This window comes from Clinocottus analis, unplaced genomic scaffold, assembly GCF_023055335.1.
Source record: "Clinocottus analis isolate CAN_PGR_092001 unplaced genomic scaffold, fCliAna1.0.p SCAF_12, whole genome shotgun sequence".
Classification (NCBI taxonomy): Eukaryota; Metazoa; Chordata; class Actinopteri; order Perciformes; family Cottidae; genus Clinocottus; species Clinocottus analis.
The window spans coordinates 19,978,190-20,005,311 of NW_027175843.1; the positions used below are offsets into that span (position 1 = coordinate 19,978,190).

The following is a 27,122-nucleotide window of genomic DNA, read 5'->3' on the forward strand; positions in this document are numbered from 1 at the left end:
AACACAATTAACGATGCTGTATAACTACAGCGGGGGTTTAGAAAGGTAAATTATTACCTTTGTAAACTGATTATCTATTTTTTTTCATTATATGGCAGATTGATATAATACATCTGCTATATAAATTTATATAACTATAAAAAAAATTGGGGGTAATTATTTATCATATTTTGTTTTGTTTTATCTATTCATATTTTTATATTTATATTTTCGGACCTATTAATAATTAAAAAATGAATCAGGCAACAGCTAGACACCCTCACACGTATGACGTGTGAGCCCAGCTTCCGCGAAGGCCCCCGCCACCCCCGCCCCCTCTCTCTGACGTGTAATTCAGGCGCCGGCTAGCTGCAGATCGCTCGGGTCAGGTCGCACGGCTCTTTTGGAGGACAGGTGAATCATGGCGCTGCGCGTGACACGGCTGCTCGGCCCGTCGGCAGCGGCTGCTCTCAACGCGGCGACCGCCGCCCAGAAAGTAAGAACCGGAAATGAATTTACTGTCTTTTATTCCTGAAAAGTCTCAAGTTCACAAGGACGAGCTAGCTAGCTGCTAGCGGCTAGCGCTGTCTCAGTGCTTGTACTCTGTGCGATGACAACAACATGCTAGCCGGGCAGCTAGCGGCTAGCGGCTAGCAGGTTGTTGTCATTGCACAAATGCTGAGACAGTTAGGTGTGTTTACAGCATCTGAGTGCAGAATACAATATATACAGGGATATGTATGTATATATACACAGTCTTGAGCTATATTAACAGTATTTATACGATGTATACAATATAAACATAGTAGGCAGGGCAGTTATAGTGTAATATTAATAGTGCAACATGTAATTACAAGTATTGCTAACAATATAAACTACTATCATAATATAAAGACTTAAAGTTCAATGCCATTTGTTTTAGAAGTACAATCAAACATAAGGCACAGTTTATAGTACTATTATCTGTTTGTGCAGTTTATTTTATATTCTACTCGAAATGTAATGTTTCTATTTTTTTGTTCTTATTGTTATTTCTCCTATTTTGATGTATTGCATAGCTTTTAGGATATTTTAAATGTTGTCTTTGACTTTGAGTACTAAGAAAAGCGTGATATAAATTCTATGTATTATTATTATTGCACTGTATTGATTGTTTGTCTGATGTATGCACCTCGAGCCAAGACAAATTCCTCGTATGTGTAATATACCTCTCAAATAAATGATTCTGATAATCGTTTCTTACACGATAGCAACACAACGTGAGGTGGTTTCAGCAACCCGTTGGTGTGTTTTTTTTCTCCCCGATGGAAGGAGAACAGGACCTGAGGGGGTTGGCTGGTGTTGTTTACGACGTCTTGACCTTTTCCTCTTTATTCCTGCAGCCAGCATCCGCGTGTTATAGTCAGACTTTGCAGTCCCAAGCTGTCGGGCGAGAGGAGGGGGGGAGGGGTTTGTCGACTCGCACTAAAAAAGCAGCCGTCTGCAGCGAAACGCAAAGTTCACAAACGCACGCCGGCGCTCGTGCAGAAACCTCGGAGCACGCGGGGCTCGTCTGAGGACACTTTGGCCGGAGGATCCACGAATGGAAACGTGGATGTAATTTCCTCTGGTCTCCCTGCAGTCACGAGGACTTATTGTGTCCCTGTGAGGTCGTTATCGCCGCGCCGTACGGTCTGACCGTCCACTTCGCTCTCGTCACATCTAGACCACAAATGTTGCCGTTGTCCTCTGCAGATTTTAACAGGAGATTTTCTTTTTTTTTACGACGCCGCTGTCGCCATATTTGGCGACGCGGCCGTGCGTAAACAGGACCGTGAAGTAGCGCACCGAGACCGCGGCCCTGAGGCTTTTTTCATTACAGCTCAATACAATTCAACTGCATCACAAACTCCAGCCTCCAGAATGACCGTAAAGTTGAGTCAACACCTCTCTAATACAGTTTACGATTATAAAAAAAATGGAAATTAAAACCTTCATTGCAGGGCTGTTGCGTCAGTCTCAAGGACAGAAACCAGCAATGTCTTCTAATTCATAGTCACATTTCCAGGGAACTCGGTTGTTTGTTTGTTTGTTGTCAGTTAGATGTAATTCTCAATGACGAACCTCTCACTCTATGTGCACTGTCGTGTCCGACCGAGCGCAGAGAATCAGTTTATTCACTTTGTAATTTCCGGTAATTGCTCATTTTTTTGGTAATATACACACACAAAAACACGCCACGCAAATGCCAGCGGCTGTGTGGTTGTGTTTGTTTGTGCATTGTTACTTTATCTCGATGCCCTCGGCCGTGTTGTCGAATTACTTTTAATACCTGTGTGTGTGTTTGTCTGTTTTTTCCCGGCTAAAGTGATGTTTACATACATAGTGCCAACTCCCAAACTAATTTGAGTTGACATTTTCACACAGTGGCAGCAAACCCGAGGCAGCGAAGTGTTGTGTTTTTGTGGAATAATAATGTGTCGGTGGGAACCTTCGGGCTTTTGTAAATGTTATCAATTAAAGGTGTTTTTTTCTTCTTTCTTCATCTTTTCTTCTGCAGGCCGGCGTTCACACGAGCTCGGCGAGGAGCCTGCAGTACGGCTGGCTGGCCTACATGCTGGGCGAGAGGACGACGCCGCGGTTAAATCAGAACAGCCGGATCATCACAGTGGACGGCAACTTATCCTCCGGGAAAGGAGTGCTGGCCCAGAAGCTGGCCGACAGGCTGGGTAACTATGTCCTCTGTGACTGTAACTTACTCCTCTGTCACTATCTCCTCTGTCACTATCTCCTCTGTAACTATCTCCTCTGTCACTATCTCCTCTGTCACTATCTCCTCTGTCACTATCTCCTCTGTCACTATCTCCTCTGTCACTATCTCCTCTGTCACTATCTCCTCTGTAACCATCTCCTCAAATGACAACTTCCTGTCCCCATAGGGATGCTCTACATGCCCGAGGCGGACACCTTCTACTTGGACAAGATGAACAGCGAGAAGGAGCCGCTCCCCGTGGACTTTAACGGCATGTGCAGTCTGGAGAAGTTCTACCTCGAGCCCAAAGCCGCCGACGGGAACAGCTACCGGCTGCAAATGTGGATGTACATCATGAGGATGCTCCAGTACTCCGACGCCGTCGAGCACCTGCTCACCACAGGTAGCACCGATTGAAGGGCGGGGACGCGCTTAGGGGTCATTTCACACGGCAAAACGGCGGATTTGTACATATTTTTTACAGCCGTCTACCTCCTGATCTCGTGTTCTGGTTTTTACAGTCATGGAAGACCTGAAAAGACATAAAATGACTTTGAAATTTGTTTAAAAGTCATGAAAATTTGTTTAAAAGTCATAGAAATTTCTTTAAAAGTCATGGAAATATGGATAAAAGTAATGGAAATGGGGATAAAAGTCATGAAAATTGGGATAAAAGTCATGGAAATGTGGTAAAAGTCATGGAAAGTCATTGGTCTCAATGCGTATGACCCCTGTTGTGTGTTTTTTAGGCCAAGGCGTGATCCTCGAGCGCTCTCTCTTCAGCGACTTCGTCTTCTTGGACGCCATGTTCAAAGAGGGCTACATCAGGAAGGAGTGTGAGTACTCAGATGCAGTAGATTTCAGTTTGATCTAATAAATAAACACTGAAGTTTGTTGCGTGACGAGACGTCTCCGCTCGCCCGCCAGGTGTGAACCACTACAACGAGATCAAAGGCATCAGCATCTGCGAGTTCCTGCCGCCGCACCTCTCCATCTACTTGGACCTGCCGGCCGAGGACGTGCAGAAGAAGCTGCAGCAGAGCGGCAAGGTAGCGCCGCCGCCGCTCGTCCTCATCGCGCTGCGCGATGCCGAGAAAACGTCACGTTTCAGTCGGAAAGCGTCTGAACGGACAGGAAAAAATAAGCACCTTTTGATCGGCAGACACACACACGACATGTTGCATGAAGATGATGAGGAGTGGGGTTGTTTTTAAATGAGGAACCTCTTCTCAGTCCTATCTCCAGAACGTGTCGCTGTCGTACCTGAAGAGCATCGAGGACGGATACAAGAAGAATTTCTTGCCCAAAATCGGGTGAGTGAAGCCGACAGATGTGAACACTCGGCGTGAGATCTTTGATTTCACAAAACCAGGCGGCTCGTTGTCGCTTCCTTTCTAAAATTCAGGGTTGTTATACTGTCAGGGAAAACTTAGACTTTTTAAAGTGGTTATTTCCAGGCCTGAAAAGTCCTTGATCATTCATTTGTGTCATTTAACCCTCTCGGCCGTCGTTTTCTCAATTTTACATAATTTCTTAAATTCACCTTTTTAAAGGCACTTATAAGATACACACTCGTGTGTTACATCACACATTGCAGAACAATCTCATCTGTTTATATAATGAGGCAAAAGTTTAAAGAGAAAATATGACTCTAAAGCAGAAAAATGTAATCTCAATTTTGGAAATTCTTCACATCTCTAGTGAAAACATAACTTTTTGTGATGGAAACTGGTTCAGCAAAAGGTCTCATGTTCACAAAAGCTGTGAAATATATGTAAATAAATGTCTAATATAGTATACTGTATGCTTTGAATCCTCATTGTTAGTTCAAATACTACATTTTATCACTTTTTACTGTTCACACAAACATTTCACACAATGTTTGCTCATGGACATTTGGTTTAAAATCATGGAAATTTGGTTTAAAGTCATGGAAATTTGGATAAAAGTAAAACAAAGTTGGTGAAAAGTTATGAAAATTGTATTTAAAGTCCTGAAAATGTGGTTTAAAATCATGAAACATTGGTTTAAAGTCTTGAAACTTTGGTTTAAAGTCCTGAAAATGTGGTTTAAAATCATGAAACATTGGTTTAAAGTCTTGTAACGTTGGTTTAAAGTCTTGTAACGTTGGTTTAAAGTGTTGTGAGTCCTTGGGTCAGAATGTGTGTGAACTTTGTGTCTTCTTCTCCAGTGAAACGTCAGAAGTTCTGGCTTACGGTGCGACCCAAGCCCAGGATGTGGAGAGGGTGAGTGGACCAGAACCGTCTTCTCTCTCCTCCTCTTCTTCATTCTGTTCGTCGTCCCTGACTCGTGCTTCTCTGTCCCGCCTGCAGGTGGCAGAAGACATCGAGTACCTGAAGTTCGAGAAGGGCCCGTGGCTGGAGCAGGACGACGTCTCCTACCACCACATGAGGATGCTGTGAGTCCCACGAGCACGCATTTAAATGCAGATGACATGGAGGACACACACACACACACACACACACACACACACACACACACACACACACACACACACACACACACACTCTTCTTGTTTGTGGCGCTCGTCGTGAATAAATATGCAAAGGGCCTGAAACGAATCACGGAGGCAACTTTAAATGCAGATTCACTTCCTGATTACATTTTATATTCTGGAGATCAGCATGAGACCCTATTGATCTCTCTCTCTCTCTCTCTCTCTCTCTCTCTCTCTCTCTCTCTCTCTCTCTCTCTTTTTTTCTTTCTCTTTCTCTCTATCTTTCTCTCTCTATCTCTTTCTTTCTTTCTCTTTCTTTCATTCTCTCTCTCCCTGCCTCCCCACGCTCTCTCTTTCTTTCTTTCTCTTTCTATCTCTTTCTCTCTCTCTCTCTCTCCCTCCCCACTCTTTCTCTCTGTCTCCACCTTCTCTCTCACCCCTTCCACCCTCCCTCTCTCTCTCCCCTTCTCTCTCTCGCCTCCCTCCACCCTCTCTCGTTCGCTCCCTCCCTCTCTCTCTCTCCCCCCTCTCCCCTTCCTCTCTCCCGACCTCTCTCCCCCCTTTCTCTCTCTCCCTCGCCCTCCCTCTTTCTCCTCCCTTTCTCTCCCACTCTGTCTCTCCCTCGCCCCCCTGTATCTCCACCTTCCCTCCCCCCTTCTCTCTCTCCCTCCACCTCCCTCTCTAACCCCCCTTTCTCTCTCTCTCTCTCTCTCTCTCTACAGCGTGGAAAACAAACACAGAGTGGCGTGTCTGGCTCACATCCCGAAGTTTCTTCCAGAGATCACCATCAGCGCCCACGAGTTCGATGAGAAATACTTCGCCTTCAGATCGGTGAGTAGAGGGAGAGAGAGAGAGAGAGAGAGAGAAGGAGAGAAGGAGAGAGAGAGAGAGAGGGAGAGAGGGAGAGAGGGAGAGAGAGAGAGAGAGAGAGAGAGAGAGAGAGAGAGAGAGAGAGAGAGAGAGAGAGAGAGAGAGAGAGAGAGAGAAGGAGAGAAGGAGAGAGAGGGAGAGAGAGAGAGAGAGAGAGAGAGAGAGAGAGAGAGAGAGAGAGAAGGAGAGAAGGAGAGAGAGGGAGAGAGAGAGCCATGACTCTGCGTTCATGAGGTTTACAAACAGGAGCTCTTTAAAAACCTCCATTTAGAGGAAATGTTTTGCAGCCAAATGAAAAAGTTTGACAGGAGTTTGAACCTTCGTTTGGTTCACGATGCGTTTTAATACTAAAGTAGTTTATGAGATATGAGTTTACAGATCATCACAATCCCTCCTCGGCAGGTTTGGGTCGAGCTCGAGTAAAAACAAAAAGAGCTCGTACGCGGGCGAGGCTTCAGACCGCTTCCTCGCACGGCGCTGGTTTTATTTTGAAAATACAGTTTGATGAAAACCCTAAAACCGACGCGAATAAAGACGTCGAGAGTGACTGATGCTCTCACATGGAGCCGATGTGTGTATTAGCTGCCCTTTTTTTTTAAAATTGGCGGTAAATAAGAAAAGATGGCGTTTTCATAACGATCCTGGCCGCCGTGCGCCCTGATGCCGACCCTCCGGTTCCCCGCAGAGGAAACGCATAATTATCTGGAGGAGTTGCCCTTTTACTTTTATGTCGGGTCATTATGTGAGGACGCGTTGTGTTACCTCGTGACGAACCCTTTCATTAAAACAAACGCCGAGGCGCCGCCGCTCTCTTCTTATTGACTCCTCGTTGTTGTTGTTATGTCTCTACCCTTTTGTTGACGCACCGTCGCCGCCACTTGAACTAATCCCCCCCCTTTTCTTCTTCTTCCTGCGGAGATATCGACCGACTCGCCCTCGGTTTTTCCGAGAAGGCAAATGCCAAATATGGAGAATATTCCACCAGGCTTTTTTTTTTATTTTTTTTTTTGGGTATCATCAGTCTTGCAGGGGGAAACATTTGGGTCTGACCTTTTCTATTTATTGACTGGAGACCTTTTTTTTCCTCTCTTGTCTCCTCCCTTTTTTTTGCTGCGAGAAATCGCGGCGCGTAATGCTACAGGAGGCCGCGACCTGACATTTAGTTCTGAGCCGAGATCTCAGCGGAGAGAGAGAGAGAGAGAGAGAGACCTGTGACGCGTAATCTCTCTCGCCCCGCGCCGGAGGTGACAAAGTAAAGTCGCGGAAGGACGTTCGGCAACAACCTCCGCCGAATTTATGAAGACGATATTGAAAAGAAGTCAGACAAAAAACACCAGGGATTGACGGATTAATCTATAAAAATTCGGTTATTTTTCTGCCGATCAAATAAAACAACCTTCATGTATCAGTTATGCATTATTAAGGATGTTTTATAGCGATACCGGTGCCCAAACTGAAACTTAAAAAAAATAAATAAATAAAAAGCATCTAAGACATTAAAGAAAGGCTTTTTTTGTTATTCCCATTGCACATTTTTCTTCAAATTTAACTGTTTAATGTAAACTATAAATTCAAATAAATACAAAACACTTGACTTCAAACTACAGCTTCAATCTTTTTAACTTTAAACTATGAACAATATATTTACAGTTTACAGTATATAATAAATATTTAAGCAATAAGGTACGAGAGGCAGTACTGTATTGTCAATAATGTACAGTTCAAGGGTGTTATGCAAACCCTTGAACTGTACATTATTGTAGATACAGTACTGCCTCTCGTGATATCAAATGTGTATTATTTACGCAATAAGGTACAAAAGGCAGTACATTATTGTCGATACAGTACTGCCTCTTGTAATGTTAAATGTGTATTCAAGCAATAAGGTACAGGAGGCAGTACTATATCGTCAATAAAGTACAGTTGAAGGGTGTTCTGTAAACCCTTGAACTGTACATTATTGTAGATACAGTACTGCCTCGAGTATTGTTAAATGTGTATTATTTATTTAAACAATAATGTTCGAGAGGCAGTACTTTATTGTCAATAATGTACAGTTCAAGGGTGTTAGACAAACCCTTGAACTGTACATTATTGGTTTTCCGTACCCAACCCTACGCGTTATGTCTTTATATTGTGTTTTAAAGTATAAAATATAACTCTGCAGGTAACCCGGTCTTGATTCAGACGCTTTCGGCGACTTCAATCAGAATGAATTCATTTTAAAATACAAAATGATGCTCCTGCATCTAAAAAACTCTTGTTTTTTTTTGTGTCTCTGTAGCTGCCCGGGAAGAAGTACTCGCCTGGTTACAACGCAGACATCGGAGACAAGTACATCTGGCTGAAGTGAATGAGTGAAGCTCATGTTGTTAGTCCTAAATAAATATGTATGTATTGAAATGAATAAATAAATTTTGAATCTACACAAATGTCTTGTCCTTTTCGTTTGGATTCTGGACGCCGAGATAACGGAAAAAGGTAGAAGTTTCAGAGGGAGGAGGGGCTCGTTATCCAGGTGGTCGGGGTCCTCGACGATCCTGCTCACCTTATTCCTCCTGTAAATGTCCTCCACAGCGGGTCCAGCACGGCCTGTTAGCGGCTGTTTGCAGGAGGAGGCTCTTGTTCTAATCAAGAAAAATTGATTGACCAACACAGATACAAGGATGAACCGGTCTCTGCACCAGAGAGGCGAGGGGGAGGAGAGGGAGGAGGCGAGGGGGAGGAGGATGAAGCTCTAATAACTTCCACCGCTGCCAGATCTCTGCTGCCTCTCCACAACCGAGCGGTGCCGCGGCCCGATCTAATCTTTGCTTTTGTTAAATTGCTCGCCGGTGGCTGCAGAACAAGGTCGGCGACTGGACCGAGTCGCTGCATATCAGTGGAACTCTGGGAGATCGAGACGCGCGCCGCTGAAGGCGCCGCTCGCTTCCTATTCTTTCAGGATCGGAGGTGTGTTCGGGGGTTTATCGACGGAACCGGAGTAATGCGCTCCGTTTCTTTTAGTTGTGGATAAAACTCGAGCTGCTGCTGCTGCTGAGGCTTAATGGTCCCCTTTGGGAGAGGACCAGTTTAAAGAGCCCATTACAGGCAGTCCACCCACTGGAAAATACTAAAGCAGGGGGATGATCTTCTCTCAGTCATTTCGGGGGACACTGAGCCGTTGATTGTGTCGATTCCAAGATGGCGGCAGGTGAGCTTTGAGCAAGTGTCGCCCCCCAAACCAATCAGGAACTGTCCATGAAGCCGGTCAATAGCGTTTTTATCCTTCGTGGTTCCCTCTGATCATCCAAGATATAAATAAGCTTAGTAATGGTGACTGGTTTCCATTCAAACCACGTTTCTGTGAGGATATGAGTTAAAATCATCAAGATCTCCCTTTGAAAACCTTTAGTACAAGTTTTGGTACATTTTAGTACAACTTTTGGTATATTTTAGTAAAACTTTTCGTACATTTTGGTACAACCATTAGATTTTGGTACAACTTTTCGTACATTTTAGTACAACTTCTGGTACATTTTGATACAACCTTTGGTACCTTTTGGTACAACATTTGGTACATTTTGTACAAAGGCAAAGTTCAATGAAATCTGAAGTGTGGTTTCACACGTTTTGATTCCTCTCCTTGGTCACAGAGAGCCGGTTCGGCCTCTGCGGACCTCGGGGACGGTGACAAAAGTTCTGCCTTTCACAGAAACAATGTTATTCTCGTTCCGACCCCAAAGTGCCCCGGAGGAGCCCGAACGTCTCCATCTCAGAAGGTTCCCGGGCAAAACACTTTGTGTTGGAATTGTGGGCAGGGGGGTGGGGGGGGGGTTTGCTCGGAGCGGTGGAGAAATATTCTGTGTGAAGACGTTGCTGCAGCTCAGGTCAGCTGCATCCCTCATGACGAAGCCCGAGGAACAGAGCGGAGAAATGATGAAGAGGGAAAAGTCACCGAGAGGCAGAAGAAATAAATGTGCTTGTTACGAAACTGTCAGTTAACACACAACACTTCATCTCAAGAAAGAAACGCCGCGCGTGTCTTCAGATCTAAATTACCGTACGTCCCGTGAAAAAAAAGCAAAGAAAAATGTGAACAAAGCCCAACAAAAAAAAAAAAAAAGACTTTTGCAGGTCGCTCACAGGGTGAGAAAGAAAGAAATCAACGGTGGACAGTCGGCAGACAGTGGAGGCCGGGAGCCTGCCAGGAGCTGAAAAGAAAGTCCTGTCTGCTTGCACTCCCCGGCTGCTGGAGCGCCGGGGCAGCGCAGACAAAGGCGGTGTGAATAATTGACAGCACAGCAGCTTGGTGCAGTCACATTGAACTAATGGAGGATGAAAAACATGAAGTCTGGGGATGGGGAAGTTGGCGCACGATGCGATCTGGTATAATGTGACACGAAGGTCTTATCAGGACTGGTGGTGGTGGTGGGGTGGAGGGAGGGAGGGGGGAAAGGTCACATTTCAGAGGTGGGACAGATCTGGAGGCAGAAACAACCCGAGGGTGGAGGGAACATAAATAACAAAAAGAAACCTGCAGACGGAGGAGAGAATAAATGCAGCTCACCGGCAACGTTTGTCAGGGTGAAGCCAGAAAACCCCTCATGAGCCCAGGAGAAGGTCTGGGGGAGACCGCTGAGCAGCAACCTGTAATAAGCCCAGATGTCCGTCAACCAGGAAGCCACACAGCAGGTCTTCCACCGCTAATGACTCGCCGTGTTCTCAGTCACTGTGAGCAGCCGCTCTGTAATCTGTATGTGACTCACACGTCATGAGCACATAATCATGAGCCAGGCGAAGAGCGATGGAGTCCAGGGAGGGAGGAGGGAGCGAGGGATGGATGAATGGATGAATGGATCTATGGATGGATGGATAGATGGGTGGATTGATGGATGGATGGATGGCCGGAGAGGTGGATGGATAGATCTATGGATGGATGGATGGATGGAGGGGTTGATATACAGATAGAGAGGTGGATGGATGGATGGATTGAAGGGTGGATTGATGCATGGATGGATGGCCGGAGGGGTGGATGGATGGCTGAATGGATGGCCAGAGGGGTGGATGGATGAAAGGGTGTATGGATGGATAGATGGATGGCCACAGGGGTGGATGGATGACTGAATAGCGGGGTGGATAGAGGGATATGAATATAGGTGGATGGATGGATGGATGGCCAGAGGGATGGATGGGTAGATGGCTGAAGGGCTGGGTGGATAGAGGGATCCACTGTGTTTAACTTTCAGCTCAAGGTGCTATGCCACTAAAAATCACCCCAAAAAAGAGAAAGAAATCCAATGGGGCAAACAAAAAGTCACAACATTATTAAATTCAGTTCCAGTTCACCGAGTGCATTAGGGAACGTATTTTTTCCACCGTATTAAAATGTTTTTTATCTCAAATATTTCCCTCATCAATGTCTGCAGAATTCCTCACGAGTTCACAGTCGATTTGTGGGTCAAACAAACCCAGGATATTCACCCAGGAGACCTCTGTTTGTCCCGACTGAATCTCAAAGTCTGCGTGGACTCATGTCCGTAACTAGAAATAACTTTAAACCTTCAGTTCAAACAAACCAAGTCTTTCCAACCTTAGCAAGAAAATGAACGACTGTAAAAATTAAATCTTCGTTAGCTAACTTTCCAACCTTAGCAAGGCAATGAACGTCTGTAAAAATTAAATCTTCGTTAGCTAACTTTCCAACCTTAGCAAGGCAATGAACGTCTGTAAAAATTAAATCTTCGTTAGCTAACTTTCCAACCTTAGCAAGAAAATGAACGACTGTAAAAATTAAATCTTCGTTAGCTAACTTTCCAACCTTAGCAAGAAAATGAACGACTGTAAAAATTAAATCTTCGTTAGCTAACTTTCCAACCTTAGCAAGGCAATGAACGTCTGTAAAAATTAAATCTTCGTTAGCTAACTTTCCAACCTTAGCAAGGCAATGAACGTCTGTAAAAATTAAATCTTTGTTAGCTAACTTTCCAACCTTAGCAAAGCAATGAATGTCTGTAAAAATTAAGTCTTCGTTAGCTAACTTTCCAACCTTAGCAAAGCAATGAATGTCTGTAAAAATTAAGTCTTCGTTAGCTAACTTTCCAACCTTAGCAAAGCCATGAATGTCTGTAAAAATGAAGTCTTCGTTAGCTAACTTTCCAACCTTAGCAAAGCGATAAAAGTCTGTAAAAACAACCCACGCTTTAAGCTGCACAATATTCATTTATATTAACATAAGGTAAAGCGAATGTTGCTCTCTGCGTAAAAAAGAAAAAGACAGTTTGCTGACTCGTTCGTTTTAAAAAAAGGTGATTTAGCTTTTTTCTCTGCCAGCAAATGGTGAGTCACATTAATCCTACTTTAATTAAAACTACTTGTACTGTTCGTTACACACACTTTAATATTCATATTTGCCAACTTCCTTGAGCTCCAGCCATCCATTAGTTATACCTGCTTGTCATTCATTGAGGTTCAAACCAGTTCTGTCTTATCAATGATTAAAAAACATAATGACAATTCAATTCTAATTCCAATTATTAAACACACTGTGTGCACTGAGCCGGTTGACTTCTGTCCCGTCAGTATTAATTCATTATGTATTGCCTTATTGCTCGCAATGTAAACAAGTACTGTACACTGTGAATACAAATCCATTGTCTCGGCCCAAGAGATTCAGTAAAATACAGTGAAAATATAAACGAAGAGTAGAACTTGGGAGATTAAAAGAAAAATCCTGTCATTAATCCGCGTCCCGACGCTGAAAGGGTTTCTGGCTTTTGGAGGCAAATGATGCTGCAGGAGCTTTGCCGTGTGTTAATGATTTTTTTTAGTTTTTTCTGTGACATCCCCGGGGAGCACTTCACTAAAAGCTGTATTTAAACTTTCGTCTAAAACTCACAGCTTCCAGGATTAAAACTAATTTAACGCCGTACGGCGGGGGCTGATATTGAAGGCGTCGCAGCAGAAAAGCAGATTTTCAGCGGCGTGGAAACATCTCGGGAAGCCCCGAAGATTATTATGGCTGCTTTGGGTTCATTTATCGGCTGCTCTTAGCTCCCCTCGAGCCGGCAGCAGAACATCCCAGAACAGGAGGGAAAAAGAAGATTAAATCACGGTAATCAACAAGGCTAATGACCGTTCATCAAGAACCTCCATTTTAAATGTTGCCTTGAAATCATTTTTCATTGTGTCTTTTTTTCAGCATGTGAAAAAGGCTGAAAAGGGGAAGCTGGTCTGCTGATAAAGCATCAGGCTTCAGTCCAGAGGCAGCAGATGGCAGTGTTGCTGTCTGCATCCATCCAGCCTGAAGACAGCCTGTGCAACACAGCTTCCGTACAGCCGTGTTGTTGAGAGGCAGGAAAGAGTTCAGCATGTCCCCAATGCACAGTATGTCAAAAAATACCAGGATGTTCTCCTGCGTCCTGTTGCATTATGTGGAATAAAAGCTGCAGTTTACAGTGTACAAACACCTGCATTCTCTCTCCTGACCACCAGGGGGCGACTCCTCTGGTTGTATAGAAGTCTATATAAATGACCCTACTCCTCTGGTTGTATAGAAGTCTATGCTTCATGTGTTAAAGCTGCATTCTCTCTCCTGACCACCAGGGGGCGACTCCTCTGGTTGTATAGAAGTCTATGCTTCATATGTTAAAGCTGCATTCTCTCTCCTGACCACCAAGGGGCGACTCCTCTGGTTGTATAGAAGTCTATATAAATGACCCTACTCCTCTGGTTGTATAGAAGTCTATGCTTCATGTGTTAAAGCTGCATTGTCTCTCCTGACCACCAGGGGGCGACTCCTCTGGTTGTATAGAAGTCTATGCTTCATGTGTTAAAGCTGCATTCTCTCTCCTGACCACCAAGGGGCGACTCCTCTGGTTGTATAGAAGTCTATGCTTCATGTCTTAAAGCTGCATTCTCTCTCCTGACCACCAGGGGGCGACTCCTCTGGTTGTATAGAAGTCTATATAAGTGACTCTACTTCTCTCTTGATGTATTCCCTCAGTAAACATTGTAAACATGAGTTTATGTCTCAATCTCTAGTTTCAAGTCTTCTTCTATACAGCATGATGTTCATTTAGTGAATTATGGTCATTTAGATTCAAACAGACCATAAAGCAGGGAACGCTTTTGGGGCGGGGCTACAAGGTGATTGACAGGTGAGACGTACCTCTTCGTCACTCCTTCTTAATCCAAATATGGCCACTTCCTGCGAAAAAAAAACAAGATGGCGACGCCCAAAACGCAAAACCAGAGGCTTCCAAACAGAAGTCCACAAATCAACGACGACTCAACGTACACAGTCTATAGTTTTGCCGCAAAGCCGTACGTCGCAATTAATGCATCCTGCTTGCACTTCCCAAAAAAGTAAAAAGAAAGTTAGTGAATTAGATCGCAGCTCGTGTGCAGGGCGATGCGTTTCCACAGCGTTTGTGTCGCTGGAGGCAAACGCCTCTCAGCGTAAAACATCACTCAATAGTGAAATACACGCTCACAGACACTCGAGTTATCACTGTTGCTCGGTGAGATAAGTGAGAGAGGCCGCTGGCTGCTGCAACATTTTCCCCACTGCATAAATGTGTTGAAATATTTTCCGATAACTTCAATATTCAAAGAAACACCGGTTGAGTGGGTGTTAAAAAACAGAAACAGGATGATTAACAAAAAGTGCGTGTTATGTTTATCACTCTTAGTTTCGGAGAAATTAATTATTTTTCTTTCCAACTGTTTCTTTTGGTGAGCGGCTCTGAATAATACTACAATACCCATGAACCTTAGCAGCTGTTGCCTACAGAGAAGCAACCAGAGGGGCAATATGTTCCCAGTTTAAACAACATAAGCTTCTGAATGAAATCGACCCGGCGTCTCAAAGTTATTAGATTTTAAACTGCTGGACGCTCATCGTGGATGATTCCTCCCCTCGAAGTACGAGGCTGTTTTTATTGTCCTTTAATGCTTAACGGCATTTATTTATGACGTTAAACCTGAGTTTTGAATCACCAACCGTGTTGTGACTTTCACGGCGATTCACCAGAACAGCAGGTGATTGCGAAATCACGCTACCTCGTCGAAATTTTAATAGCTTTTTAAAAATGATTTATCACGCCAGCGACGGTTGGAATAGCTGCCCCTTAAAAAATGTGTAAACCATAATAATTTCAGATTGCATTACTGTTTCAGTCCCTCTGTTCGCTGTTCATTTAGATAAATATGTCTTTTTATTTCTGCATCAGACTCCAGAATCATCCGATCAAGTGAGACTGAAGGACGGCGAGCCGTCTGATGGAGGCGTGTTTGTGGATCGATCCGATGGAGACGGGAGAGATATGTATTTAATAATTTACTAAATGAACATCACGCTGTATTGAAGAAGACTTGAAACTAGAGATTGAGACATAAACTCATGTTTACAATGTTTACTGAGGGAATACATCAAGAGAGAAGTAGAGTCACTTATATAGACTTCTATACAACCAGAGGAGTCGCCCCCTGGTGGTCAGGAGAGAGAATGCAGCTTTAACACATGAAGCATAGACTTCTATACAACCGGAGGAGTCGCCCCGTGGTGGTCAGGAGAGAGAATGCAGCTTTAACACATGAAGCACAGACTTCTATACAACCGGAGGAGTCGCCCCCTGGTCGTCAGGAGAGAGAATGCAGCTTTAACACATGAAGCATAGACTTCTATACAACCAGAGGAGTCGCCCCCTGGTGGTCGGAAGAGAGAATGCAGCTTTAACACATGAAGCATATACTTCTATACAACCAGAGGAGTCGCCCCCTGGCGGTCAGGAGAGAGAATGCAGGATTAGGACTTTTCCACATTAGCTTCACTCTGCAGAACTGAAGGTTGTGTGTGTGTGTGTGTGTGTGTGTGTGTGTGTGTGTGTGTGTGTGTGTGTGTGTAGCCAACGGTCCTCTGTGACTCCTTGTGTATTGCGCTGAACTCTAAGCCCGCCCACCTTTTCAGCGGTCCAATCAAACGCAAAGCATTTGATTCAAATCCCTCTCGTAACCCGACACCTCTCAGATATTAACTTACCCGTGAAATGCTTCCCGGCGCAAAAGCCTCGGTGTAATGTTTTGTTCTTCTCCCCGGTGGCAGAACCTTGAAGCTAATTCATCGACTCGTTCCAAGATTAATTAATTGGAAAGGGAACGTACGTCCGAGCGTAGCTCTTTGCTCCTATTGGTGAGCGGTTGGGCGAAGGCGGCTCGGCCTGATTGAATCCCTCCTTCCCTCCCTTCCTCCCTCGTTTCAACTCGCTACCGCTACACTTCCTCTTCCCAGCGTTCACAAACGCTGCTAACACCGCGGCCGTGCGAACGCAACAACACCGTTTCGGATCGCCGGCTTGCAGAAAGAGAAAAAAAAGAGCGGGAACAAAAAGACGGAGCGGCCTGCAGGCCGATGTGAAGCGACACGGCGGCGGAGTTCTCCGTCACATCCACTGACGGGTCACATAATGGGGTTATTGATAATCTGTCACCCTCGCTGCTTTATGTGTTGCTGAGCTTCAAGTGGGATATTTGAGTGAAAGCGCCTCCGGGGGACTCGAACACTTCATGGAGGCCGTGCAGCGTCGATCTGACCTGTTCTTCTCATCATGCCTGAACCCTCCCCCCCAAGAAAGAAACACACAAAATGTGTGTTTATTTGTGCCTGCAGAGAGCTGTGTGCGCTCAGTATTGATGTGTCATAACAAGGCCGAGCAACGTCAAATCTGTCATAGCAAACATAAGCAGATGTGTATTGATTGGAAAAGTTGAGCTGCAGAAAGTTTTTACTTTCTCTTCTGTTTGATTTGAATAAATTGCTGAATTCTTTATATTCTCACCAACATTTAAATGACTTTTAACCGGATTTCCATGACTTTTAACCAAATTTCTATTACTTTTAACCAAATTTTTTATCACTTTTAACCAAATTTCTGACTTTTAGCCAAATCTCTTCTACTTTAAACCATATTTTCATGACTTTTAACCAAATTTTTATGACTTTTAACCAAATTTCCATGACTTTTAACCAAATTTTTATGACTTTCAACCAGATTTCCATGACTTTTAACTACATTTTCATGACTTTTAACCAAATTTTCATGACGTATAACCAAATGTTCATGACTTTTAACCACATTTTATCACTTTTCCATGACTTTAAACCAAATGTTCATGAGCAAACATTGTGTGAAATGTGTGTAAACAGTAAAAAGTGTTAAAATGTAGTATTTAAACTAACAATGAGGATTCAAAGCATACAGTAAACCTTGAATGACTCAAATGAATGAGAGACAATAGTTTGATTAAAAGAATAAACATTCATATAGATGTCTGTATGTATGCTGCTGATATTTTGAGCCTCTTTCTCTTAAAAGCAGATTCATTATTTAGAACTCATGAACACATGAATATAACACATTTACAGGACTTTTACACAATTTTTGGGACTTTTGTGTTTTTCAACCATTTTTAAAATTCCATGACCTTTCCAGGTTTTCCATGACCGTATGAACCCAGCGAAGAGCGTTGAGGAAGAGACTATTTCATTGCAGTTAATCTGACTGATTGTCACACTCACACACACACACACACACACACACACACACACACACACACACGCTGCATGTCTATGAATCCTCTGCTAATTAATGTGCTTGAACATGCTTGCGGGATGCATTTGCAATTGCTTCTTGATAAGTCTGCAGAGGACGATAATGCGAATAGAAATTCTCTTCGTTATCTGGCGACTGGTACAAATGGTTGTATAGCAAATGTAATTTCCGAGCCATTTGCTTATCTCTGCCTTGCTTTCCGTCCCACCGCCGCACACACACACACACACACTCACAAAAAGCATGGCTTCTCGTACCGCCGGAGCCACGAGATCACGAGATGAATGACAACCATCCCTTTGTTTCATCGCACAATGCTCGCCGACGTTTTCCCTCATCCTCCGATTCGTTCTCTCGGAGCACTCGGGCAAAAAGGATATTCTGGAGGAGCGATGATGGACATGAGGAGCTGCCCTTTGCATCAGCTCAGAGTACAAAGCGCTGAGAAGGAGCGGCGAGTTGCCTGATTGACAAGCTGCAGCCGAGGCCTCTGCGGGGGTGTTAATCTTCCCCGGCGAGCGCAGGAATTATCTGGCTGGACCTGCTGCCCTCTCACGAAGAATAAGAAGTCAAGTTTTGGGAATTGGACGTTGGAGGACGCGCTTCCTGGCGCCCGAGCTGCAGGTGGAGTCCCATTCGTCTGAATGACAAAGTTTGGCTGAAGTTGCCGACAAGTTCTCTTCAGCAATGCAGTTAGCGAAAGGGGGCGGGATCATAGCTTCCTGCAGGGGATGACGGAGGCGCTCAAACCCAAACGGAGAACCCGAACGAACCGCCGAACTGAACACACTGAGGAGCGGCTCACACCAGACACGCACACCGACGGTCCTCTACCGCTTCATGTAAATATCAAATAGCCGTTTGGATGTTATGGAAATCCACAAGCCTGCCCCAAGCCAAGGAGTTCAAGTACCTCGGGGTCTTGTTGAGTGAGGGTAAGGTGGAGCGGGAGATGGACAGGCGCTGTACCGGTCCGTCTTGGTGAAGAGGGAGCTGAGTCGGGAGGAGAAGCTCTCTATTTACTGGTCGGTCTACGTTCCAACCCTCACCTATGGTCACGAACTCTGGGTCGAGACCGAAAGAACGAGGTCGCGGATACAAGCGGCCGAAATGAGCTTCCTCCGTAGGGTGGCCGGGCTCAGCCTTAGAGATAGGGTGAGGAGCAACCCCAAAATGCTCATGGTACCATGTGGGTCCAACCCCAAAAAGTGCGCGCAACAATGTGGGTGCAACTCCAAAATGTACATGCAACCATGTGGGTGCAACCTCTAAATCTGTATTGAACCATGTGGGTGCAACCTTTAAAGTTACATGCAACCATGTGGGTGCAACCTCTAAAGTTATATGCAACCATGTGGGTGCAACTCCAAAATGTACATGCAACCATGTTGGTGCAACGCAGCTAGCTAATGCTACATAAATCAAATAAAACGGCTTTATGAGTTTTGTCCAATCACAGATCAGCGCGCTGCCGTCCACCTTCAGCTTCGGGGTAAACTGCTCAGAAGTGAAACGTTGGACCGGAGGTGATGCTGCAGGACAAGAGACTAAGATTATTATTATTATTACTAAAATGACAGCTGTGACTTCATAGTCAGTTATTTTATAACATTACTGTGATTTAGCAGTTTGTTTCTGACGTATCGCCGCATTGAGCTGTGAGAAACACAACATGTACAACATCAGAGTTTTCCTGTGTCGGCAAAAACTCCAAAAGACAAAGAATCCACTTCCTTTTGTGTCTCATGTGAGTTTAACAGCGTTAATTATGACCTCTCTAATGTCACGCATAAGCAACGCAACTCGTGTTTAATCACGCAACAGTCGGCTGTTCCAGAGGAGCGACTCGCACCCTGCAGGAGGTCACGGTCTGTACAGACACACACAGACACACACAGACACACACAGACACACACACTGTCCCCGTGTTTGTGTCTGCTCCTCGCTCTCCAGCTCGCAGCTGATTGCTTTGCGCAGAACAATGATCATAACAGTCAGCGTTGATATTTTTTTGGTGCTTCTGAGAGAAAGGAAGAAGCAGAAGAGGCGTCGCCGCTAAGAGGGAAAAGCTTTCATGTTCCCGAGCAGCCGGAGAACAAGAGCTGACATCTATTTCCATTCCTCCAACCTATATATATATATATATATATATATATATATATATATATATATATATATATATATATATATATTATGGAGAGTAAAGAAGAAAGAACACATTGTGTCTGCTTCTGTACGATCTTAATCCGTCTCTGCGTGTTCGAGTCCGCGAGTCCAGACTCTTCTTCTTCTTCTTCTTCTTTTTCTTCTTCTTCTTCTTCTTCTGTGATATCAATTTCTCCTTGTTCTCCACATCAAGCGGAGCGCCGTCACACGGAGAACTCTGGATATTTCACACGAGTCCAAACTCTGCAGAAGCTGTGACCCTCTTTTGAATTAATTCTCATGAATTGTAGATCACTGGGAATATTAATAAAAAAGGAAACAGCTTCACTGTCAATAGTGCGCATTGAAAAGTTTGTAAAGATTTTTTTTTTCGGGGTTCATTGCGCAATTTTCTTCATCATCTGCTAAAAGGAAATAGATCATTTCAGTCCAGCTGCCATGAAGTTTCTTCCGTTGCACTTTGATGCTTCATCAGTCTGACTCGTTGTCTTTTTTATGTATTTCACTGACATTTTTAAAGATAAAATCTCCGTTCTTCAGTGTTGCAGACCTGCCTGTGGTGTTGAAGGCCTCACATCGCAGAAGCATTTGTCTTCGCTTGCGGTCGACGGCGTGCAAAGCCGTCACGCGACGTTGTATCTCGAGCCCCTTTTTTGGAGTGGCAGGTCTTTTGTGTCGAATAACAGCACAAACGACGCAACACAAAAGGCGCCTGTTGCAGATTACTGAGGCGTCTTTTTGTTCAGATGCCGAGCGTCGTCCACCTTTGGCTCTGAGTGAAATACATGGAGGAAAAAAAAAATGTCCCCCGCTGACTGCAGAGCCCCGAAAGTACAAAATGTTATCATTAGTTGACTTGTATGCACAGCATGTTCAACAGACAATGAACCCTCCTTCAGAAAAAAAAAGAAAATTACCCAACGTCCATTGCAGTTCTGCATCATGGAGCACTAATGAAAGCCCCCGGAGATTAAAAAATAAATAAATTAAGGTACAGGTGCAAAACACCTCCGGAGAACGAGGTCGCTCGCTTTCATTTCAGAGATTCCCGGTCAGACAAAAAAAAAAAAAAAAAAGCACAGCGAGCCGGTGAAATCTGACTCCTCCTGCCAAACAGTATTAAATTGGCTCATTTTGTCTCCGCTCTCACTCGCTTGCCAGGTTTCTGATAACATATTCAATATAAAGCTGGCAGCAAATTAATGGCTCCTGACATAATAAACAAAACTCGATACCGTTCGCTCCGCCTGCGGCCGTGAAAGAGGTTCATTTCATAAAATGTTGGCAATAGACCGTCGATATCTGTAGTTAACAAGGAACAACGGGGAAGAGATTATATGACCGAAGTGTAAATGAGTATTTACATAAATTTGTGTTTGACAAAATGTGAGATAATCGAGAGGAGAAGTATATTTGTTTACTTCCCTCCATTGATCTTGGCAGGAGTTGGACCGGAGGCCTGAAACCGGACGGATCACTGAAGACACGGACCGACCAGGATGAGAGACACAAAGACACACAACGTCTACAAGGACACACTAAAGGGCTGCAAAGAGACATAAAAAGACTACAAGGACTCAAAATAAGCACAGAGAAACATGAAACTACGACAAAAGAGACACAAGAATAATATAAATAGTTGCAAGAACACACTTCAAAAACAAAACACAGATTAAAATGAACTATGACAAGAGATTATTTGTTCAAAGTGACACAAAGTTACCAAAAATAGAAGCAAACAGCTGCAAAGAGATTCAGAGAGACTCACCGCAACTACGAAAACAGACAAAAGAACCAAATGACCAGAAATATACACAAAACAACTACAAAGAGACACAAAGCAAATTCAAAAAGGCTTAAGAGGACCACACCAACTCCAAATAACCACAAAGAGACACAAAGTGACCAACAAGAGACACGAAACAACTACAAAGAGACACAAAACAACTAAAAAACGACACAAAACAACTACAAAGAAACTCAGAATGTCTAAAAAGAGATACTAAGCAACTACAAAGAGACACAAAACAACAACAAAGAGACACAAAACAACGACAAAGAAATACAAAGCAACTACAAAGAGACACGAAGCAACTACAAAGAGATACAAAGCAACTACAAAGTGTTACAAAACAACTACAGAGACACAAAGTTACCAAGAAGAGACACAAAATGACTACAAAGATACAAAACAACTACATGAAATACAAAGCAACTACAAAGAGACATAAAACAACTATAAAGAGATACAAAGTGACCAACAAAAGACACAAGACAACTACAAAGAGACACAAAGCAACTACAAAGAGACACAAAAGAACTACAAAGAGACACAAAACAACTACAAAGAGACACAAAGCATCTACAAAGAGACACAAAGCAACTACAAAGAGACACAAAACAACTACAAAGAGACACAAAACAACTACAAAGAGACACAAAGCATCTACAAAGAGACACAAAGCATCTACAAAGAGACACAAAACAACTACAAAGAGACACAAAGCAGCTACACAGAGACTCAGAAGGACTTCAGACGCACACTGAGCACAGAAAGCGGGTCAGTCACAGTAACTTTCCCTTCACACGTCTGTAACTCCACGTCTCTTCACCAGACCGGTTGTGTCCGTCTCGACTTCATCCGTGAGGGTTTAGTGTTATTCAAAGCAGGGGCCACAGGTCCTGCAGAGCCGAGCAGGTTTATCCTCCCGGGCTGCCGGAGGAAGCTTCAAAAGGAACGACACGATGAACAGTGTGGCAGCGACTAGGAGACATTACTGAGATACAAAGACCAGCAGGTGACCTGTCAATTAGTCCCAGCAGGCAGGAGCTGTGAAAGCCATGCTGATGAATTTTATCTGAAAGCAGTCGATCAACCGCAGTCCAAGAGAGGCGAACATGCGGACACGAGCAGTGAAAACGCCGAGCAGATTGATGATGAAGATCTGATGGATCTGGATTCACTCTGGATACAACTTCAACAGCAACATATGCCTAAAATTAAGAATTAGAATCTAAAATATGAGGCATTCCAGTCAGATTCCCACTTGCCTTTAAGTTTCTTGTCCAAATGAACGACTTCCTAACACGCCTTCGCTGTGTTGTAATGGGATTCCCGTTATTTAATCTTATATAATCGTTCCAAAAAAGGTGTCTTCTCAGCACGTGGGCTGCTGTTAAGGTTTGAAAAACCGCTCAAGGAGGCGTCATGTTCAAAATATTGTATAAAAGTAAAAAATCATATAAAACAACAAGTATTAGAAGTTATTCGTGGTTCATACGACTACTTGAACAAGGGCAACGAGGAGGTAAAGAAGGAAAAACGACCCCCATGGGGGTCTACGAGCTTAAAAAGTATACACTGTAAAAAACAAAAGGCTGTGAAATCGACTGTTTTCTTACAGGAAGTTACTTCAATGGCTGCCAGTTATTTACTGTGATGTAGCGCATAGTTATCTACTGTGTTTTTGTTTTTTACAGTAACTTACTTGTCAATGGTTGCCAGGTATTTACTGTTAATTTCACAGTGCGTTTTTTACAGTGTAGGAAACCCTAATCTAACAATCTTACAATAATCTCAGTTTGTGGTTCAGGTCCTATACATTTACTCATACATATACTTTTTTTTAAGTATCTTTCAGTTATTTCTTTATATATATATATATATATATATATATATATATATATATATATATATATATATATTTATATATATATATATATATATATATATAATTTTTTAAATATATTTAACTTATGATTTTGGGATATTTCACACATGATATTTTCCGTTAATATTTACCAAATTATTGTGAAATATTAAAATGTATTTATAGTGATATATTAAAATGTATGTATTCTTAATTAAACTTCTAAATTGGATGGAAACTGTGTAAAACACACACGTCTTCATGTCAACGACATCAGGTCTGATCCGACACAGGAAGTGTTTCCTTCTTTCCTTTCTTTCCTCCGATGTTGACAGACCGTGAAGCAAAAAGCCTCAGAAATATGTCCTGTAAGGTATGAATGTTCCTCATATTTCTCATATTCTGACTGAAGCCAGTCACTTTCACTGGTTTCTGCTTCCCTGAAATCTAATTTCATGCTGCTCTCACAGCGCACCGTCCACTGGTTACGCCGCTGATCTAATATCTCAGCCGTTTGATTGATTTACAATTGCCACGGCTTCTTTCTGTAATGCCTCTGTGTTCGTGTAATAACTGAACTCGCATGCCTCTTGCACTAATGTTGTCCGCCGTTTGGGTCTGATCACACACTGCGAGAAGGACCAACACGCAGTTTAAAGATGGACTTGAAATGTTCAATTAAATAAGATTTTCTTGATTTTTGGGAAAAATTATTCACGTCATATTTTATGTCCTCTGTGTGTTATATTTCCTGCTTGTCACAGAACACACGGGAATTTATAGAGGTGGCGTGAGCACCGAGCTCTTATTTTGGGGATTTATTAATCTGCTTCATAAATGTACAGAGATGAGCAGAAAAAGGGAAAAGTTGAGAAACTTGTGGGAACAAAGAAAGAAAGAGCTGCGCAGACCGACCGAATTTGTTGAATTTAATTGGTGAAAAAAGTGCTTTCTGCCTGCAGCCTTGAGCGTAAACTACTTTGAGAGGCAATCATATTCTGTCCTGTTTTTTTTTTCTAGTATCAAAAAAAAAATCCCCCCAAAATCTGAGCAGGTATGAGGGACAACAAAGTTGTGTCGCTACGATGTGTCGCTACGATGTGAAGCTACGATGTGACGCTACGATGTGACGCTACGATGTGACGCTACGATGTGACGCTACGATGTGACGCTACGATGTGGCGCTACGATGTGGCGCTACGATGTGGCGCTACCATGTGACGCTACCATGTGACGCTACTATGTGGTGCTACCATGTGACGCTACGATGTGTCGCTACGATGTGACGCTACGGTGTGTCGCTACGTTATGGCGCTACCATGTGACGCTACGATGTGAAGCTACATTGTGAAGCTACATTGTGAAGCTACATTGTGACGCTACATTGTGAAGCTACATTGTGAAGCTACATTGTGAAGCTACAATGTGACGCTACAATGTGACGCTACAATGTGACGCTACAATGTGACGCTACAAAGTGACGCTACAAAGTGACGCTACAAAGTGACGCTACGATGTGAAGCTACATTGTGAAGCTACATTGTGAAGCTACAATGTGACGCTACAAAGTGACGCTACAAAGTGACGCTACAAAGTGACGCTACATTGTGAAGCTACATTGTGAAGCTACATTGTGAAGCTACAAAGTGTTTCTACAGTGTGTCGCTACAAAGTGTTTCTACAGTGTGTCGCTACAATCTTCTCTAAGGAACATTGTTATACTTTTAAAAAACACAATAGTTGTGTTTACTTCCTCAACATTTAACATGAACCACCATCTTTCTCTCAATTTAATTAAAGTCATATATAATTCAGGCAGCAATTAGAATTTCCCCTGCACAGCACAACAAATCATTGTTGTAGAAACGTCATTTCTCAGAGGCTAAAAACAACGTTAACAAATCTCCCTGGCAACAAAACGAGATGCAGCAGGATCCAAATTCAATAATGTGTTTTGAACCACGACCTTCATCCTTTAAAAGCCTTTTCTTTTGTATTTCCGGTTTTATTAAGCAAAATAACACAGAGGGCCGGTCCCACGGCACAGGAACCATTTTGTCGCCTTTTTTCATCTCCATTAACAACGCAGCACTTTTTTCTGTGCGCTCCATACTACGCTTGAAATAAAAGCATTTCAGTGGCGATTGATCGGTGCCCATCGACCGCCACGAGATATTTAGTTCATCTATCCTCTTAACGCCGGCTGGAACAGCAGCAGCACTCCAGAGCCGCTTGCTTTTGTTCTTCCACAGCTCACACTGTATAAACAGACCCTCAAGAATAACCCAGTCGGTTTGGTGTGAAAACACCCCGATCGATTCTGCCTGGATTTCTCTGTAAAACACATTAGAGCACTTTGATTTCTCTCTCTCTCTTTCTTTCTCCATCTCTCTCTCTCTCTGTCTCTGCAGACACTTAAAGGTTTGTCCCTCCTCTTTCAGAAAAAAAAAGCATTCTCACTCACTAAATTCAAAAGGCAGGTTAGGTCGGCCTCGTGGGCCCCAAAATGTCAGGAATTAAACTTAACTTTGAGTGGATTCCTCCTCTCTCGCCCAACGCCTCAGACATTAAAAACAAAAAGCTTTCAAAGACAACCTATCGACATCTGCGTTTAATCTGATATTTACTGTTTTATGATGTTCGGCTTCGTATTTTATTCACTTCATTTTCATTGTGTCACGGCAAACGTTTGGCCCGAAATCCCAACTGGGATTGCGAGACACTGATTGTCGGAAAAAAAAGCTAAAAACAATTAAATATCAATGGATTTTTCCGGGAAAGAGCATTTTCTCTGTTATTGTTATTGCAGCATGACCTCTCATGTTGTAAGAAGGTTGAAGAAAAGATCGTGAAATACTTTATTAGGTTTACGAAAAGATCGTGAAATACTTAATTAGGTTTAGGAAAAGATCGTGAAATACTTAGGTTAGGTTTAAGCAACAAAACTACTTAGTTATGTTTACACAAAGATTGTGAATTACTTAATTAGGTTCACAAAAAGATTGTGAAATACTTAGTGAGGTTTATGCAACAAAACTACTTAGTTAGGTTCATGAAAAGATCGTGAAATAGCTCATTAGGTTTAGGAAAAGATTGTTAAATACTTAGTTAGGTTTATGCAACAAAATTAGTTAGTTAGGTTCAGGAAAAGATCATTATTTGGGTTAAAATGACGACTGTACCTGACAAATCAACAATGACGAACAGCGGCCTCCTGGCTGAAAGATCTCCGTTGGTTTGACCCATCGACCCCTCCAATCGTATTTTAGGAATATCTATGAATCATGGTGCATTATTGTCTTTAGGTACAGATACAAATAATGAATAAATACCTTCAACCACAGTCCATCTGTTAACTTCAACCCACTTTTAGTAGAAAATTTAAATAGGTTTGAAGATTGTCAATGCTGTTGCTGCCAAACTCTCACCCTTCATGTGCTACGTCGCTGGAAAACAGTGACATCAGACACTCTTTTGCCTCTTTTGTTGTGGATGAAGACAGTATGTGGGCTCTTTTCCTTGGCAACTATTATGTTTTCCCCGAATGCTGCACAGACTTTAAGTATTCTTTTAGCTCAGAAAGCTTGAAAAATAGTGCATAAAACTGCCGTAGGTGGGCGAAATAGAAGAGAGAATATCCCCCGAGGGAGGTTGAGGCTGAGCCCCCAAACGCTCCC

At 43.2% G+C, this 27,122-nt stretch overlaps 1 protein-coding gene across 1 annotated transcript; it reads left to right on the top strand.

Moving 5' to 3' along the window:
- The first annotated feature begins 337 nt into the window (after positions 1-337).
- ndufa10 (NADH:ubiquinone oxidoreductase subunit A10) lies at positions 338-8,460 on the top strand. Its single transcript, XM_068572641.1, has 10 exons — positions 338-475; positions 2,519-2,687; positions 2,898-3,113; positions 3,460-3,546; positions 3,638-3,759; positions 3,944-4,023; positions 4,902-4,956; positions 5,044-5,129; positions 5,891-5,999; positions 8,323-8,460. Exons 1-10 carry the CDS (start codon positions 401-403, stop codon positions 8,389-8,391), a joined length of 1,068 nt encoding a protein of 355 aa, XP_068428742.1. The 5' UTR covers positions 338-400; the 3' UTR covers positions 8,392-8,460.
- Positions 8,461-27,122: the final 18,662 nt, after the last annotated feature.